This window comes from Trichosurus vulpecula, chromosome 9, assembly GCF_011100635.1.
Source record: "Trichosurus vulpecula isolate mTriVul1 chromosome 9, mTriVul1.pri, whole genome shotgun sequence".
Lineage (NCBI taxonomy): Eukaryota > Metazoa > Chordata > Mammalia > Diprotodontia > Phalangeridae > Trichosurus > Trichosurus vulpecula.
This window is the reverse complement of record NC_050581.1, coordinates 111,750,292-111,770,834: the sequence shown is the minus strand read 5'-3', so window position 1 is coordinate 111,770,834 and position 20,543 is coordinate 111,750,292. Positions and strand designations below refer to the sequence as shown.

At 35.8% G+C, this 20,543-nt stretch overlaps 1 protein-coding gene across 8 annotated transcripts in view; it reads right to left on the bottom strand.

Moving 5' to 3' along the window:
• MAP4 (microtubule associated protein 4) overlaps positions 1-20,543 on the bottom strand; it is a 178,764-nt gene that overhangs the window by 121,125 nt on the left and 37,096 nt on the right. For all 8 annotated transcript variants that reach the window (XM_036737759.1, XM_036737763.1, XM_036737766.1 and 5 more), the window contains exon 3: positions 14,992-15,060. In XM_036737759.1, the coding sequence (XP_036593654.1) occupies positions 14,992-15,060 (69 nt within the window). The remainder of the gene's footprint in view (positions 1-14,991; positions 15,061-20,543) is intronic.

Genomic DNA, 20,543 nt, shown 5'->3' with positions numbered 1-20,543 from the left:
AGAAGCACCTACACACTCACCACTCTGTACCCTTCACTCTGTTTACCAGGGCACCAAGGGGAAGAGAACTGAGCCTACCATATTAATGGCCTATACTTATAGAATGGGTCCATTCCATAGCATCAAATGTACTCTTATCACTGAAGTAAGTACCTATAAGTATCAGCACACTATAGTACTTTAGGCATTCTCAGAGTTACCTAGGTAATTAGCTTGGAAACTTCATTGCAGATGCAACTTCTTAACAGAAAAACTGACTGCAGTAAACTTCTGTTAATCCAAAATGGTTGGGAAATGGAGTGTTCTACTTGACCATATTGGAAAACCTGAATCCCACAAATACTATACGTGGATAACCAAACTTCATAGAAATAGGTTTCAATATAAGACAGTAAACATCCAAATCGCATTGTCTTTGTTTATTCAAAAGGCATATTTAAGTTATCATCATGAACATTAATTTTAATTGAAAAGTATACATGTGAGATAAAGCACAGCATAGCAGGTAACTGGCCTTAGGAGTCAGGAACTGCTGCCATTAATAGATACTAACTACATGACCATGGGAAAAGCATTCAACTATTCTGTGCCTAAAGCACAAACAGGCTATGTATCAATGAGGAGAGTTTCCACACTGGGAATTCCCAACATTCACAGGTCCAGATGAAAAGTTTTTACATGCACATACATGCATGCCCATTGACAGACAGACACACATACACAGAGGACAATGTATTAAATTGGCTTGATTAATATTTTCCCCCTAAATGTCTTGGAAATTGTTCTCTTTAATAATGCTGGCATCACCTAATAAGTGGTCTATTTACTAGCAGTGCAATCTTCAGGAAAACACTTTCTCTCTTCCTCAGCTTCCTCTTGTACAAAATAAGGGGACCGGACAATTCCCTTTAGATCTTTAAAAGATCCCTTAAAGCTCAAAATCCCATGATCTTAAAAAAAAGTAACCAATGTGTGTAATAAAACAGCTACATGAACTTCTCCAATATTTAGATTCTAAATAGATGTACGTTTACCACATGTATGTAAAACTTTATTTTGATATCAAAAGGCAATTTCCAGGCCAGATAGAATAGGAATCTTTCTCAGCTTGTACCGAGCCACTGAAGTGTGAATCGTGAAAATCCATGGCGGTCCTGGTTTTGGAAGATATGGTTCCGATATTTGTTCACAAAACTCTTGACAACTTACCTCCAAATAAGGAAGATGACACCAAAATACAATATTGCGGTGTTACTTCAAGATGTTTATTAGTGCATTTATTTACTACAATAATCATGTTAAAATGTCACAGAATACAAATTATTAGGGCTGCAGTCACAAAAATACAAACAGATTATGAAGCGGATCATAAAATATTATTTTAAAAAGTTCCACAAGTCTCTAGTACTGGGCCTAAAAAGGATGCTAGAAAGATGACATTTAGATAAAGCAACAACACAGTTTGGCAGCTAACTAGCAATTATAGATTAGTTCATTTAGCCATAATGATCATGGTACATAATCCCATCATAGAGTACATTTTCCTCTTAAGGACTTACATGAAATTTTAAATTCAACATTAACATTCTTGCTCTACAGGGAAACATCACATTCTATCTAAATGAAGCTGATCTGGAGTATTCAACATGAGACAACTTTTATCTGGTTTAGCAAAACAGACAACATAAAAATTTTTGAAGTCCATAAATGATTTACTGCAGAAAAATAAAAAACTAAATAAAAACATTTTTGGAATGGAAATGAAAGGAAACTAAATTGATGTTAGTGATATGGCTTTGGGAGAGGTTATATTTTTAGCAGTATTTTCTATTGCAATAATTAGCCCCTTCACCCACCAGCAAAGTACTGGGTTGTGTTCCCTAGAGACACCAACCACATTTCAATATAATCCTTTTACTTGGATGTGGCACTGATCTTTGTTATATGAAATAGATGGATGTAAAGTTTGCTTTCCAAAAAGACCAACATTTCTCTCTTTGCAATGCTCACTAGCAAACAAAAAAAAACCCACCATTTTTAATATATATAAAAACTGGTATTTGCCATCTACACACCAAAGATGTCTGTGTGTGTGTATGTCTGCGCGCGCGCGTGCATGCATGCGCACACGCTTGTGTGAATATGTGCCCTCGAAAGAGAATTAAGTTTACAGAGTTCCCTTCATATAGTGAAAGTTTTCATGGTTCAAAAACTTCAGAGGAGGCAGGTGTAGTTCCCACCTTCAAAATTAAGCCTCCCCTCTAAAGCCAGAGACCACAGAATTTTTGGCAGAGAAACCAAATCACAACAGCCTTTTACAGTTAGGAACTGGTATTGGTTCCCAAATCTTTCAGAAGCCATTGTAGGAATGTTTTTTTAGCAAGGCAGCAGAGTGCCTTTAAGATGTAGGTCTTTATTCATGGTTGCCTAATACATAGCTGGACCACCAGGGAATCTGTGTACCCCAAGGCACAGACCAAAGCTTTTTTTGCTACCTCACAGCTGTGGTCTTTGAGTTGCTTACAACACAATTTTTGCTAGCACAATGTCTCTTAATCCCCCAAGGTCTCCATATACTGGCAGCCAGCACCCTATCTACCATTTCCTAATATAGTGTATGATACCTTAGTCCTTGGAAAATATGTTTAAAAAACTAAGTTCAAAGAAAAAAATTTTAGTTATTAGCTTTCCTTTTTAGAAGAATTTCAGAATGTTCTCTTTGAACAGATTAAATCAGTTCAAATCTTTCGTGAGAAGTCCTAAATTCTGAGGCCTCATAGCTAAGTTAAATCTGGCAAACTATGGTTTATGAAAATGCTTCTACGATGAGCCTTCAGAGCAAATGATACCGCATTGGCAAGATACTAAGAATATTATACTACAAGGTTGTGTAATAGGGTAACACTATTACACTACAGGGCTGTATAAGAATATACTACAGAGTTGAGAAGATCATATAAGTTAACATTTAAAGCTCATTGCAAACTTCAAAGCATTTTATATAGATGCTATTATCATTATTATTTATTACCTTTACTACAACAAGTTGTATTCTGTCCTCTGATTGTTGCCACATCCCCACATCAGAGATGTCATAATGTCCTCCAATAATATCTACTTTCCTATAAACTTTCCAAATCAACGTGAAGAGCATACTTTTCTCTAGCACTGATCCCAGATTAGAAGAATTTCAATATTTGTCATTCTGTCCAGATAATACACACCTACTCTATTATCACTAATTAAAGATCCTTAATGACTTACTTTTAATTTGTACGGTATTCTCCTTTCACAATTTAAAATTTCAAAATGGCTTCATTTCAGACAAATTAATGTACATCTCAAAGTGAAATCAGTCTCTTTAATCTGAAACTGCTTTCTTGTGAAACATCAACCTCAACTAAAAAGAAGCTAGAAAATAATAGAAGGGTGTTTCACATATCAGCTACAAAAAATGGATCAACTAAACAGAGTAAGAGAACTACATACAAAAATACTAACAAAACTTGCTAACTTCAAAATTCGATGAAGGTTTTAGGTATCTAAGAAGTTTGAGGAAAATGAGGATTGAGCATAAACAGGTGACATTTAGGCATCTCTTATAAATTAAGAACATTAAAACATATTCATGTTAACTTTAAAGAGGAATAAAAGAAGGCAATGACCCATAAATCACATTGGCTTGGTATGGTGAAACTACAAGAAGGTACTTAAACAATTTCAAGACACAACCTTAGAATTTTGTATTGGCCATGTCAGATTTGTTAATATTTTGCTCTTCTCCCTTTATCAAATTTTCTTCGTGTTATGGTGAGCCATCATGACATTCCCATTGAATTGGAATTTTTTTAGGTTAGCACTTAATGAAAATATGACTGGCTTTTCCATTTTTAATTTAATCTTTTATGAAGGTAACTTTTTCTTAGAATTGGGATACAGTGATTTGGCTTTCAAAATTAGGGATTAGTTTTTTGTTGTTTTTTTAACCCAAAATATATGAGCACTTCCAAGCCAACTCACGAATTTTCATAAACTGCTTTAGAGTGAGGAATAATTTTTACATTTTCAAAAATGTATCAATGATATTCAAAAGCTAAAACAATACAGTGATTGTTATTTGAATTTCAGGAAATGAAAGAAGTACTGAACACCCAGAGGACTAAACAAATGTAAGAGCAAGTTCATAGGCAGACAGGGAAAGAGAGGAAGGATGGCTGCAGTCATGGTGGACCTAACCCCTTATGGAAGCACAATTTCTCTGTTGGTGCCACATTTCCCTCATCCATTGAGAAGGGCTGATGAAATGAAAATGACCAACCAAAAAATGAAAAATGAAAAATACTCAAATTAAATTCTGAAAAATTTATGGTGAGTAAAGGTAAATTGAAAGACATGAGGTAACCTTTTTTAAAAATAGTGCAATTAAAAAATCCATTCTGCACTTTTGTGCTTACAAAAGAAAGGAGGTTCCAACAAGCCCTGCAGGACACAAAGGAGGAGAAGTAGTGGAATGGTCAGGCATCAGCAGAAATGGGCCTGGAGAACTAGCCTCTGCTTCTTCTACATCGACAGGGTCCAGGAAGGGAAAGCAAAGCTCGGCAAAATGTTGCAAGTTTTAGAACTTTAACGATGGTTAGAAAAGACCACTGATCTGTTGATGGTAGCAGCCCCAGTGTAGGGAGACACACTAGGCTTCTAGGAAGAGAGAAAGAAATAGGGGAAGGAGAATGGAAAAGAGAAAGGTAAAAAAGCACAAATCATTAGTAAACAGCAAGTTTCAGCATAGCAAAATGCTTATCAAACCCTGTGCCATTTTAATTGCTGGCTTTCCCTCAGACAAGGTAACAGTTGTAGAGGAAAGTGAGAACGTGAAATTTTCAAATTGGTTACTGCTGTTTCATGCAAGAATTAGTGAGGGCCAAACCAAAAAGTTAACTCACAACATACTCCTCAAGCTGCATCTGCATTAAAACATATCCAATAACAATAGAAATAGGAATTTAAACAAGATATTCATGGAGAAGGTAAAACCTGAGTATGAAAGAAAACCAGTAAACTTAGCTACTTTCAATGAAGTTACAAAGCAAGTCTTGATCTTGCCCAGATATGAATATTTCATTTCATCCATTATTGAGATGATATCCCAACCCAGAAAAGTGGTCTTCCAAAACTCACTTCATGATTGTTCTGATACTGGTAATATGCAGCTCTACGCTCTTATGCCAAGTTGAGAGAAGGTACATGACTGTGGAACATACAAGTCCATGCAACATGATTTCTCTAATACTCTTATCTTCATGCTCTAAAGGACTGGCCATTAGGACAAGTCCCTACTTGGAAAATTTGTGTCTTATCTCCCTCTGGGTCAGATTCCATACATTAGCCTGTGGCAGAGGAATACTGTTACATGAATTTTTAAATGATCTAATAAACTCAATATTAAAAATCAGTCCAACTAAACTTTTAAAAACTACATTTCAATAAATCAATATCAATACACAAAATGTCATAACATCATTTCCTCAGTATCTCCATCATGTTTCTTTATTCCTTCTCATGTCTTATCTTTTGCATGGTTCAACTAAGTATGTACTTTTATTTTTTATTCTTTCTTTCAATCAAAAAATTGTGTTTATCTTTAAATCATACTGCTAAAATTCACTTACACCGTGACTAACCAGTTTCCCCCAAAACATTTGTTAAATAATGAATTCTCTCCCTATTTTCCATATGTTTATCAAACACTCATTTATCTGCTTGGGTATTCAGTATTTTTTTCTTTTTTTTTGCTTTCTGGGAGGGCAACTGGGGTTAAGTGACTTGCCCAAGGTCACACAGCTAGTACATGTGTCAAGAGTCTGAGGCCGGCTTTGAACTCAGGACCTCCTGACTCCAGGGCCGGTGCTCTACTGACTGCACCACTTAGCTGCCCCATTCAGTATTTTTTTAATTCTGTTTTGGTGACCATTTTTGCCCAGTACTAACCGTTTTTATGACACCTTTTTATATGATCTCTTAAAATTTGGGAGTACAAGTCCTTCAAGCTTTTTTCTTTCAATCAGCATGCATATTAATATTTTTGCCAACTTGTTCCTCTATATAAATTCTATTATATTGTCTTCTATTACTGGTATTTCAATTCATTGGTATTGCATTACATTTGTAAACTGATTTAAGAAATAGTGTCATTTTTACCACTGTAGAAAGAAAGTAGAGATCAGTCTATGATCTGTTGCTGGGGATGGGGGTGGGGAATTGAACAAAGATTCCCTATCCTTTTCAGTCTTCTCCAACCAGCCCAGACCTTATAATTTACACAGAACAGAGAAGCGTGACTGGGGAGAGTATGGTTGAAAAGCGGTTGAAAACTATTTCCTCATCATTTTCATTTACAACTTTTCCATTTAAGGCAGAAGAACCCTGGGGATCACTTTCCTCAAACAGGAGAAGACAGTAGAGGAGTGAAGGGTTTAAAGAGCATATAGAATCTTAGCCTGAACATCTAAAGCCTCCTGGTATAGACAAAACAGCCATCCCCATTCCCTATCAGAGAAGTCTACTACACATATAATGGACCTTCACAGACAATGCAGAGTAGCAGCTGACTCTGATGACAATACTTTAGCTGAAGTGCACACAACAGCTAACATTAAAAAAAACTGCTACCCCTCACCTCTTTCACAGGAAGGCTTCGTAATCAAAGCAGTCATCATTAAACAGTATAAGTAACTAAAAGCTTTAAGCATTTTCTTTTAAGGGAGAGGTTAATTAACTAAAAAATGGGAGCATCAGCAGATTATTAGATGAGAACAGTACAACGACAACATCAGAAAATGGCTGTGCTGTAGAATCAAAGGCATGAGTTGTGTCCTAAGTAGTGTATATCAGCCATGTATGTTATCCATGGACACACTCATGCATAGGTGGCTCTGACCACATGTACCAATGTATGCATGTCCCACATGTGATTTATTAATGTTTAGACTTCCAGGTGGGGCCAGGATGGATGTGTGTGTGTTTATTTGTGGGAGAATGAAACCCATGTTTATAAGAGAATATTTTTCTTGCTACATTTATTATTATGCTATTTCAGGTGTGAACTAAGTATGTCTTCTCGATGACAAAGAAAACATATCAGCAAAGGTTCAAATTATGGTTTAGATAGACTATAATAGAGGTAGTTTAGTTTTTGGTGGGGTTTTTTTTTTGGGGGGGGGCTGCCACCCTACTATGTATTGGTCTAATATGAAGTTCTATGAACTTGCCCTTTAAAGATTTTGATAATTACATCTCAATTGGTTTCCTCTGTAATCCTATGTGTTTTACTTTAACATGTTAAAAACAATATACTCAGAAATGGTCCACAGATTTCTGTAGACTAGAAAAGAGGTCAATGACCAAAAAAAGTTAAAGACTTCCGATCTGATCCATCCATGGACACATTTCCTTGACTGTTTTTAATATCTTCATTTATTTTAGTTATTAGTGTTCTACTTACCCTTACTTATAAAAGTCCTCTGTGTGTACTTGTATCTAGATAAGTCAAATTTCCATGCTTTTTTTAAGGCTTTGTTATTGTACATGCAGTTATTTTCCTCGATTTTTCTGCTACTATACAAGAGCTTGGAAAGAGGCAGTGGATAAAAATAATCTGGATCCTAGCCCTGCTCTAATATGTGCCAGCTTTGCGATCAGGAAGAAATCATTCAACCTCTCTCGACTCCAAGTAACTCTCTAAGATAATAAGTGGCAGAGGAGTTGTACCAATGGAGGGATTTTTCAACAGGTCACTCCAATATACTCAGATGAATTCACTTATTGTCACAATTTTTTGGTTTAGACAATTCTAGGTAACTTCTAGATCCCCTATCATAAAATCTGCAAAAATCAATATTCTGACCTTTTTGTGTATAATGTTAATCTCTATTTTGACATATGATTCCAACTGATAGAATGCCTCATATCAATCATAAACGGTAAGAGTAAGCATACTTAATTCTTTTTTTTTTAAAAGAAGAATGCTTTAGATGTTCCTCCATTGCACATGATACATTATATCAGCTTTTGGTTTAAAACCAGATCCTTTTTTATTGTGCTGATGAAAATTTTCTCTATTTCTTTTCTTTCTAGGATCAGGGCAAAAGAACGTTAGATTTTATCAAAGGCATATATATAATCATGAGTTAATGATTTTTTATATGTTATGCAGGTTTTCTAATCTCAAACCAAACTTGCAGGCATGGTATGCTCCTTAGTTATGATTTACTGTTCTGAATGTATTGCTCTGTTCTATTGCTAATAATTTTTTTTTTAGCATTTTAGCATCAAAAATGCATTAAGGAAATTGGTCTCTAATTTTCTTTTTAGTGTTCTTGCTAGGCTTTAAAAATCAACGTATGGCATGAGTCAAAAGTTACAGGTAGAAATCCTTATTTTAAAATGTTTATCAATATATACTACTACATAGGAATTATGATCTAATATAATCTAGAATCCAGTTATACATATGAATTATTGATTCTAAAAATGATTTGCATTAGTTCACTTTGGAAAACAGATTTTTTTTTTAAATAATGAGATCATTCATCAATGATACTAGCAGTTCTTCCTCTGAAACTGGAAGAATTAAATTACTAATTTCCTGTTGTGTCAGGCTAAGTCATTTATGTCTTTGTACAAACTCACTCTTTAAGTTCTCCAATTTGTTGCCAAACAGCTGTACGCAACCTAGTCTGGTGATATTTTCAGCTTATTTTATGCTTGTTGTGATCTCCCCTTTCTTATAATTTGGCTGGAATCTGTTCTCCCTTTTAAAACTTACTAGCGATTAATCAATTTTATCAGTTTTTTATGAAAAAACTAGTTAGATTTTCTGTATCAATTCATATAATCAAAGGGTAATAGATTTAGAATTAGAAAGGACATTTAGAGGCTATCTAGCACAACTCCCCACTTCACAGATAAAATAACTAAGGCCTATGGAAGTGAAATGATTTATCCAAGGTCATTCATTGTTGTTCAGTTGTTTCAGTCAGTGCTGTTCTTCTCTATTAGAATATAAGTTCCTTCAGGGTAAGAACTATTTCACCTTTGTATTATTTCTATTCCTAGGGCTTAACAAGGTGCTTCACACACACACACACACACACACACACACACACACACACACACACGTACATATATACATCACAAGAATATAATAAATGCTTTCTCAACAATTCAATCATTTGTTGTTATTGTTTTTCAATGGATAAGTTTACAAGAAAACAGACAATGAGACACCGTAACAAAACTTATGGAATGTAGCCAAAGCAGTCATGAGGGTGACATTATATCTCCAAATACTCCCGTCAACAGAACAGAAAAAGAAAAATTAGGCATGCAACTAAAATAAAATTTAGAAAAATAAGAAACCTCAATTAAGTATCAATATATAAATACTGAATATTAAGAAATTAAACTATCCCCAAAATTAATTAATAAAATAAATAAATCAGTAGCTAGTCTTATTTAGGAAAATCAAATTGCTACTATTAAGAAATGAAGAATTCACATGAAATGATGAAATAGAGATAATATTTTGAAACTAATTTGCTCAAATAACTGCAAATATAGCAGAAAACATAAATGAAAAGGATGACTGTTTACATAAATATAAAATACCCAGATTAAGAGAACAAGAAATAACCACTTTAAATAAGCCAATCTTGATTTTTTTATGTTTAACATAGATTACTATTTTAATGCCTTTCTTCCTTTTCTGTTAATCATAATGTATACTTTAATACTAATTTCTAGTTTATTTCTTCTGTTAGAATTACAATCTCAAAGTATAAAATAGTTTTTTAAAAGTTAATCCTTCAGTTAGTCAGGAATTCCATCTCTACTGATTATAGAGATCTATATAAAATGGGTATTTTCAGTGACCTTGATGTCCTTTGTTCTTTTAAAAAGTCTTTCCAAACACATGGTTCCATTTGTAGGGTACGTAATTTGAAAGCTCTATATTGATATTAAATTTTTGTCCTATTTCTATAAGTCTGACAACACTCACGGATTTATTTTTTACTGGTAACTTTAACTGGTAACTTTTCTTTCATGGCATATGTAGTATTTCTCCTCTATTTTTGTAATTCTGAAATTCACAAGTACTTTCAAGAATGATAGACTTTCAATAAGTGGGTGGCGGGATGTGCATATGCTCTCCATTTTATAACATGTTGCCAGTTTTGGTCCCCTCTGGAAAAAGCTTTTCTCAAATTAGATCTTCTAATACCAAAGAGTAGGTTGTCTACCCATTTTTTTCTTTTTCAGTACCTGAGTCATGATTAATCCAGTTTTCTATTTCTTGCTCTATCTCCCAAATCCTTTGTTTTGGCCTGTATACTTATTAGTTGCCTTTCAAATTCTGCTACACAACAGGTTTGTTTTTTCTATTTTAATTTCATCATCTATTGAGCTTTGGGAAACTCTGATTATTTTTCAGCAACATCAGGGTTCATTATTTTTGGACATTAACTGAATTTTCACAAATTATTTCTTCATTGTATAGGTGGGAAGAGAGTAGTGTTTACAAAATTTATTCCTTTAAGTCCTTTAATGCATTTGGTACATATTTCATCCCTTGGTATTTCCTCTATCCTGTCTGGTAACCTTCCATTTCAACTTATGCTGTTACAAAATTTCTTTATTTAAAGAATTATCCATTGTAACAATTAAATGCTTATTAACTGAAAAATAAATTTAATAAAGAAAAAAAAGAAAAATGGTTAAGCAAAACTCAGTGATTGACAATGCCTCGAAAGAAATATATGAAACATTCCACACATGTATTTCCTCCACCCTTCCTTCAAACAAGGATCCAAAACGATAATTACCTTCAATCCAAATTCAGATTTCTCTTGTTGTTGTCTTAGTTCACATTATTATAGCCACTCTATGCTCTGTCTTTACTCTGTATTAGTTCATATTCTCCCCTATATTTCTATAATTTCCTCACATTTGTTGTTTCCATAAACAGGGTTGGTTCAGGGCACTCACTTTGTTTCTAGTCCTTCACTATCCCAAAAAGCTCTGCTATGAGTGTTTTGTATATTTAAGCCCTTTCTGTCTTTGAGGTCCTTGGGATACAAGTCTAGTGTTAATATTCCTGGATAAAAGGGAGTAAGATTTTAATGATTTTTCTTAAGTAATTCCCAAATGTTTTCCAAAGTGGTTGGGACCATTCATATGATGAGCCCACAATGCATGTATGTCTAACCATAGGTCTTCCAACACTGGATATTTTCTTTTTTATATCATCTTTGCCAATTGTCCAGTATGAAATGAAACCTTAGGATTTTTGTAATTTGAATTTCTATTAATATGAGTGGACATGTTTTTTCAGATGGCTATTATATTGCTATACTTCTTTTCAAAACTATTCATATTTTTTAATCATTTGCCTTCTGAGCATGCCTTCCATACTTTAGTCAGTTGCTATATAACATGTTTATCAGACTTTTATCAGAGACGTTTGATAGAAAGATTTTCTCCCTCCTCCACATTCTTCTTCTTATAGTAATTGTGTTGATTTTGTTCATACAAAAGTTTAATTTTATTTTTAAAATTGTTTTTTATGATTAATCAACTCCTTGCCTTGTTTTGATTATTAATCATCCCCCAACCACAAATATTAGTGATACCTCCTAATCTTTCTAAGATGTGATCTTCTACATTAAGATTATATACATTTGAAATATTGTGGGATATGGTGTAAATGGTCTCAACTTCTTTTCTGCCTAAATGTTTTGTAGTCTATTTTCATTAGCTTCTGGGTGTGACTTATCTAATCTGTTCCAACTGATCTATTTTTCTATTTTTTGTCATATCAACTAGATGTGGTAATTTCTTCTTTGTAACAACGATTAATTTTTTAAAATAATATTTATGCTACTAAAGCTTGGAAGTACATTGAGACTTTTAGAACACCTTGCATAATGTGAATGAATGAAAAGGAAGTATTAAGTGTTTATTGTGTACTAAACATTTTACTAAGTGTACAGGATACAAAAAATATAGAAGCAAGGTTCATCGCCCTCAAAGGGTTTGTATTCTAATGAGGAAGAAAATACTTCTAGGGGAATGATGCCCAGGGAAAGAATGTTACGAAAATGTGAGCGGAGCAACAGACTGGAAATCCAAAAGTAATGGTAGTGATTTGATTAATTTTCAGAGCAAGAGGAAAAACTGTGAGGTGTAACTGTGAGTGTCGGGAGACAAGGGTGGAAATGAAGGTGCATGAAGATAAGAAACAGATTGTCTTCTGAAACTAAAGACAATTTACCCACATTTATAAATTTTAATTTCCTTTTCTTGACTTCCAGTGGCTTTTCATTTCAAAGAACACTCTCTACTGGCTGTAGATAAATACTTTCTATCATATTGGTCTTTATCATAAGATGGGTTCTTTCATGCTTAGGCTTTTTAGGTTTATATATCGTAAATAATTTATTTTGTCAAAGAAACTATTATTATTTACATGACTAATTGCCCTCACTGTTTTCTTAATACTGAACTATTCTAGCATCCCTGATATAAATCCAACTTGGTCATTGGAGAATTTTTTGGATATATGTTGCTATAATCTCATTACTACTACTTTATTTATTATAGAACAAATATATGGCAAAATTTATTATTGTTCTATAATTTTCTTCCTTTTATTAATTTCTCCATGATTGGGATATCAGTAATTTAGTAAAGTGCTTTAAAAATGATTCTGAATAATTTTTCTAGCTTGGGAACTTGGTGTTAAGATAAGATATTGGTGGAATAGGGAACTAGTTAGCATGACCCCGTCCGCCTTCACACACCTCCACCACCAGCTGGAACTGTTTCAATTATGGAGGTTGTGCTACACACTGAGGGCAGTTGGGGTTAAATCTGCCCCAGCTGTGAGCACATAGGTCAAGAAAGTCAAAAAGTCAACAAGGTACCTAGGGGTCTCAGGTCAGGAGCTCTCCAACAAGGTCTCCAATGAGATTTTCACATTCCTCTTGCCAAAAAGGCCCACAGCTGAATCTAGGATGAATCCACTGGAAGGGGTGTGGTTAAAGGAGAAGAAGTGGCTTATGGATAAATTTAACACCCACTGGCTCAAGTCTTCTTTTCTGCCACACTCCTCAAGGACAGTGAGGGTTGTCGGGGAGGAGTCAACTCATACTTTCCCGAGTTTCACCAAAATGCTTATCCAGGATGGTAGTACTGCTATATAAATGCATTAGCTCTTTCTTTCCCAAAGAAATCAATGACCTTATAAGTCAATTGATCATATTAACCCATTAGCATGTCATCCCCCTCTTAAAGATCTGGACATAAGATGTCTCCATTTTTTAGAAACCGATACTCATAGCAGTAAGCATCACTCTCAGGTGTTTTCTTTTGCACAAATGGCAGAAAGATATGCAAAAAAATTTTTCCCTGAAAATCATATTACATTTAATGTCTTTACTGTCACTACTTTGGGAAAAGGTCTCTATCTATGTGCCAGCCCACTTTAGTTCCATTAGAATAAGGAGTTATATTCTCATCATAATAGAGATGTTATAAAATTAAAAGAATCTGGAAGGTATTTTAATTATGTCTATCACCAAAAGCTTTCAACATATAACCTGCATAATAAACGCTTGTTGAACTAATGAAAGAAAGATAATGAGTCATCGATTCCCACAGTGTCATTGAGAGGTATGTAGTTAACATTATCAACTGAATTTCCCAAGGTCAAACAATCCAGAGTGAATCCAGAAATAACTAGCTGTTGCCAAAATCAATATACAGATTTATCTAAAGGCTTTTGGCAGAGTAACTTCTCCCTGATTCAATCTTTTTGTGTTGAGGAAACCAGCAGAGGAAAATCCCTGGTATTTAGCCTAGATGTGTGGGGCACCCCCAGACAAGATAAAACAAAGGCAAAGATCCCAGGATACAAATGGAAGAAGCAACCCAGGGACAATGCCTAAGTAATCCTCTATTATACAACTGCCTGGCTTGCCACTAAGTCAACCTACTCATCTGCTGACTGTGTTTGTGTCTGCAGAGGAAGGAGAGACAGACAATACTTATTACTCCTCTAGTTTTATCCTTCTCTTACACTGAGAAGGATCTTTAAATAGCTGACTCACCTGGGGAAAATATAGTGACAATTCTCTCACAACTATAATTTAAGTGCAATTATTCATAAAAACCTAGTGTCATTCTCAGATGGCTGTTGACAATACTCTAGTCACTCACCTGGGATACCTGGTGAGAGACTGACATAGTACACTTATACAGACACTTGCTGCCATACCAGAGCTCACCATACAAGTTTCAAGACTAAGTTCTCCACATTAAGAGAATAGTACTGCTGCAAGTGTGTGGAGAAGGAACCATGAAATCCCACAAGAATTTCTGTGATAACTTAAAAATATCGAAGAGATAAATTCCAGGGTTTGGGGGAGGAAAGGGGAGGGAGAGGGAGGAAAGGACTTCACAATGGCAACAGCTGAATCAAGGAATATGAAAGTAGAGAAAAGTATCTCTCAACTACGGGCTTTTCTCATTGTGACATACAGCTAGTGAAAGGACTAGACGCTTTATGTATACTAAGGAAAGAGTGATTTCAATTTCAATAAATTTGAAGAGGCACTAATTATCAAACACAGCAATTAAAGCAGAGGCCTCCATTATGACATCCTCCTTTCCATAGGAATCCCTTAATTAACACCAAGGGGCTCCCAAAGTTCAAAAGCGAAAGGTACAGCTCCGGGAGGATTAAGGCAGGCTTCATTTTCCCTTTTAAGGTTTTATATGGTACAAGTAATATACAGAAAGGCTCTGTCCACCCATTGTTACTAGTAATCCTCTTCTTCCGAGGAGCTGATAAAGGTTTCAAAAACATTTAGAGGTGCTAGTCTAGCATGGCCCATGCCAGTTCTATTCATGAAATTTAACTATTTAAGAAACACTTACCTGTGGCATCATTCTCTTCTAGTTCATGATCACCATTGGCTAACACTGTTGGTTTCCTAGGGGTAGTGCCTGCAACAACCACATAGAAAACGGTTACACACAAGTGTAATTTTTTAAAAAGGGCTTTTTCCCTTTATTTTTATTTATGACTTTTGTTTTAATGTTACTGGCATTTTCCAGTATTATCTCTCTTCCTTGCCCTACCAAAGAGCCAACCCTTATATTAAAATAAAAAAGAAGAGTTCATCAAAACATTCCATATAGTTCCATCCACCACCCTTCCTCTTCTCCTCTCCCCACTTCTGTAAAGAAAGGGTTATAATTTCACAGCCTTTAGTTTTGATTGATAAGACCAAGTTTTAACAGGAGTAGTCCTTGTTCATCTTTGTAAGAAACATCTCTGTGCAGTTTTTGAAAGAGTATCTTCCATACACCCCAAAATTATTCTCAATAGGATAAGCAAATAACAAGAGATCTAGAGGTTCTTAATCCAATATGACTTCTTATTCCATAGCAGAAAAAAAGCTTTTCGTTCTGCAGTTCCCCCAACATTAACCTGGTGATGCTATCTGCAATGTTCTCCAAAGTCATTATGTCAACTAGCATTTATTAAGCTCCTACTATGTACCAGGAACTGGAGGCACAAAGAGTGGGTGTAAAGTCCCTGCTGTTAAGAAACTCACAATCTAATGGGGAGGAGAAAATATGCAAACAACGATGTACAAACAAGATATAGACAGGATAAGCTAGGGATGAGCTCAGAGGAAAGGTACTAATATTAAGGAAGACTGGGAAACGCTTCTTGCGGAAGGTGGGATTTTACCTGAGACTTGAAGGAAGCCAAGAGGCTGAGATAAGGAAGAGGAGCATATTTCAGGCACAGATAGGAAGTGAAAATAATCAGATTTGGGAACTGAGTATAGGGTGTACGGAACCAATGTCACTGGAATGCAAAGTACATGGGAGGGAGTAGATTACAAGAAGAACAGAAATATAGAGGAAGCGGCCAGGTTATGACAGACACGGAAAACAAAACATGAGGAATTTTTTCTTCAAAACAAGAGGTGATAGGGAGACACATGAGTTCATTTGTTTACGGAGGGATGGGAGGAAGGGCATGACAGGGTCAGAGTTGAGCTGTGGGAAGATCAATTTGACAGCTGAGTGAAATACGGACTGGAGTAGAAAGAGATTTGAGGCAGGAAGGTCAACCACAACCAGTAGGCTATAGCAATAGTACAAACATGAGGTGATGAGAGGTGGCACAGGGTGGCATCAGTGTCAGAGAAGAGGAGGCATATAAGAGATGCTGTGAAGGTAAAAATCAATAGGATTTCACCAATGATTGGATATGGAGAGCGAAAGTGAGGATAACATTGGGTTGCAAGTGTGAGGGACTGGGAGGATGGGGGCAGCCTTGACAGTAATAGGAAAGGTAGGAAGAGGGAAGGGCTTTTGAGGAAAGATAATAAGATCAGTTTGTAACATGATGAGTTTAAGATACCTACTGAACATCCAGCAGGCAGATGCCAACATGAGAATGGAGGTTAAAAGAGAAGTTTGGCCTAGACAAGAAGATATGACGGTCATTTCCAAAGAGTTAATAACAAACAATGGGAGCTGAAGAGATTGAGTGAAACAGTATAGGTAAAGAAGAGAAAAGTGTTCAGCAGAGTCTGTGGGACACCTATGAATAGTATGAAGTATGTGACCTGGATGAAGATTCAGCAAAGGAGACTAAGGAGTGGTCAGAAAGGTAGCAGGAAAACCAAAAGAAAAATGGAGTCATAAAAACCTACGGAGACGAGTGATCAAAAATGTTAAAGGCTGTAGAGAGGTCAAAAAGGATAAAGTTTAAGAAAAAACTGTCAGATTTGATTAGGAGATTGGTAATTAGTAATTTTGGAAAGAGTAGTTTCGGATGAATGATGAGGTTGGAAGTCAGACTGCAGAAGTTCAGAGGAGAGTAAGAAAGGAAATAGAGGCTCTTATAATACACAATCTTCTCGAGGAGGTTAGCTACAAAAAGGAGGAGAAATATGGGACTATAGTCAGAGGGAATGTATGCCATCAAGTGAGGACTTTTTGAAGCCAACAGAGTCAAAGATGTGTTTGAGGCAGTGGGGAAGCAGCAAGTAGACATAAAGAGAAGTGTGAAAGTGGGTGCAATCGGCTAGAGAACACAGGATGATGTAGGATCCTTCTTGTAGTTAGAAGGGCCTTGGAAACTAGAAAGGCCATGTCTTCATCAAAGGAGGAGACAATGCCAGAAGGCACCTTGGTGGTGTGAGATGAGGAGGCAGTAGCAATAGGGAGCTTTTGGTGAAAGGCTTCAATTTTTTCAATAAAATATAAGGTAAAGATCTCAGCTGAGAGGGGAAGGTAAGAGGAACCACAGGACTTTTCAAAAGGCATGAAAAAGATTTAGAAAAGCCACTGTGGTGGGTGGGATAGCAAACTAATATGGAAACATAAAAGGTTTGCCTCCTCAAAAGTGAAGGCTCAGTTAAGATTATGTAACATAAATTTGTAATAGACATAGTAGATATAATTTCATGACTTTCTCTATCTTCATTCAGCAAAATATGAGCAGGAGTGAAGACAGCAGATAGTGAAAATAATCCAAGGCTGGGATCAGGAAGGGCAAAATCTTCAACAAAGCAGCAAGGGACTCAAGAAAAAAGGTCGGTAGAGAATCAAATTGGTTCACCAGAGAGTCTAGATGGGGAAGGAGATAAAGGATAGACAATAGAGGAGTGATGGCCTGAGGGGTGAAGGGACTAGAGTTCATGGTGATGAAAAAGAACACAATCTGGAGATGCAAAGCAGGAGGAGAAATAAAATGAAAACAGATTGTGATCAGATAAAGTACTTCAGAATTGATGAATAGGAAAGTAGTACATTAGTAGGTGATGACAGTATCAGGAGGACGATTATCTCTATAGCAGAGATGTGGTGAAATATCATATTTAATGGATTATGTTCTGGAAAACAATCTAAAATAAAGGCATACTGCCCTGTGCCAAATTATTTATATTAATATACCACATTATGTAAATGTTGGAGGGGATATGGGGAAACTGGGACACTAAAGCATTGTTGGCAGAGTTGTGAACTGACCCAATCATTCTGGAGAACAATTTGGAATTAAGCCCAAAGGGCTATAAAACTAGCCATACCTTTTGATCCAACAATAGTTTTATTAGATCTACATCCCAAGGGGGGGGGGGGGGGGGGGGGGAAGAAGGGAGGAAGACCAAAAACATTTAGAGCAGCTCTTTTTGTGGTGGCCAAGAATTGGAAATTGAGGGGATGCCCATCAATTGGGGGATAGCTAAACAAGCTGTGATATATGATTGCAATGGAATACTATTGTGCTATAAGAAGTGACAAGCAGACTAATATCAGAAAAACATGAAAAGTCCTACATGAACTGATACCAAGTGAAGTGAGCAGAACCAGAACATGGTAAACAATAACAGCAATATTGTATGAAGATCAACTGTGAATGACTTAGCTATTCTCAGCAGTAAAATGAGCCAAGACAATTTCAAAGGACTCATGATGAAAAATACTATCCATGAGAGAAAAAACTGATGGCATCTGAATACAAATGGAAGCATACTATTTTTCACTGGGGGGGGGGGGGGGGGGGCGGGGCCCACGCAGTGATTTTTTTCCCCTTTTTTGGTCTGTCTCTTCTTTCGCAATATAACTAATATGGAAGTATGTTTGTATGATTGCACATGTATCAAATTGCTTGCCACCTCAGGAAGGGGGGAAGTGAGAGATAGAGAGCAAAAATTTGGAACACAAATTTCTCTTTAAAAAATGAATGTTAAAAAAAAAATGAATGTTAAGAATTGTCTTTACATGAAATTGGGCAAAAATAAAATACTTTAAATATATAATTTAGATAGATAGATAGATATAGATATAGATATAGATATAGATATAGATATATAAAATACACACGCATATACACCCACATCGTGGGCTGTAAGGACAGTTTGGAAGTCCAGAGTGACCTCCTGGAATTTGGTCTATTCCAAAATGTCTAAGTACAGAAAAAACACTAGATTCAGAGTTAGAGAACCTGAGTTACAACTCCAGGTCCCCACTATTACATACATGACTACTGCAAATTATGTCTTCTATATGAGGATCACCTTGCCATATATTAAATAAGGACACTGGACTAGAAAATTTCTAAGTTCTTTCCACCTTTAAATGTCATGATCTACAACTTAGTGTTAGGATAACCTAGTTTCTCACACTAAAAAACCATTAGCAAGTAACATACAGGTTCTAGTTACAATCTAATAGATGAAAGGATGGGGAAAGGAGGGAAGCAACGTACACAAATAACTTGAAATATAACGCAGATCGATATAAATGCACAAGAGGGGTACAGATAAATAACATTAAGAAATCTCAGGAAATAGAGAAAGATCTCATTTGTGTGATAAGGTTGGAGTAGAGAGAGGGGAAGTAGTTGCATGGAGAGGACTGCAACTAGGGAAAAGCAGGGCAGGTAAAATAAAATGTCTTTCAGTTCCTATATTTTAATTCTTTTTGCTCCACGTTGATTTCTTTTGAGTCCAGTGCTTACTTTATAACTACATCTATCCCTTCCACATTGCAGGGGATAGGGGCATAGTGACCCATGACCTGGAAAATTCACATAAAATTTTTGACCCTCCCTTCATACCTGCAAAGAAGTCTGAATTTTTTCTTTTTTTTTTAATAGGGTGTTTACAGTACCATTTGGGCTGGTATTATGCCATGCTATACATATAGTTTATGCACTTCTGAGTTTCTACACTTTTTCTGTGTCATCTGCTAGCCTCTGTGCATTTTTTGCAGCATCCAAAATTCCCAAAACATTCTCATTTAATTTCTTATCCTGAGCTGTCGAAACCATGATGGGTAAAGTTGCAATGCAAAAAGGATAATTGTATTGTAACCATAAAACCACTGTTATTATAGGATACATGAGGAATGATTAAAACTTGCGTTTCCACAGAAATTATGTAATATATGACTTGTGAAATCTCGGGGATCCATACATACCAGAAAGTCTTTTGACTTACAGCAGATGCAGGAAAATAAATTGATTATAGAAGACACTATCAACACAGATTTAGTACTAGCGTACCTTCTACCAGAAGAAGAGAACTTAGAGATACAAAAGAGGAATTTGTTTCCATAAGCTCAGAATAACAATCGGCAGAATGGGAGACAGGAAGAAGGGGTTATGTGTCACACAGAAGATAACAGGCAAAGCAAGGATCCAATTGGTTTTGTCTTGGTTTGAGGTTTGAAATCAGCTAAGTAGAGTAAAGGTTATGTCTTGCTTGGAATGCTCATGCGTAATAAGCTTATGAATATTAAGAATATTAATTTCTCTTCCTCTGGGAGGGCTAATGGTCCATGTTAATGGTCATACAATGCATGTAGCAGAAGGGGGAACATATCATATTGTAATAGGTGTATCGAAATGTTGTACGCCCTGTACTACCCAGCCAAAGGGGAGACAGGGAGGGACTTTG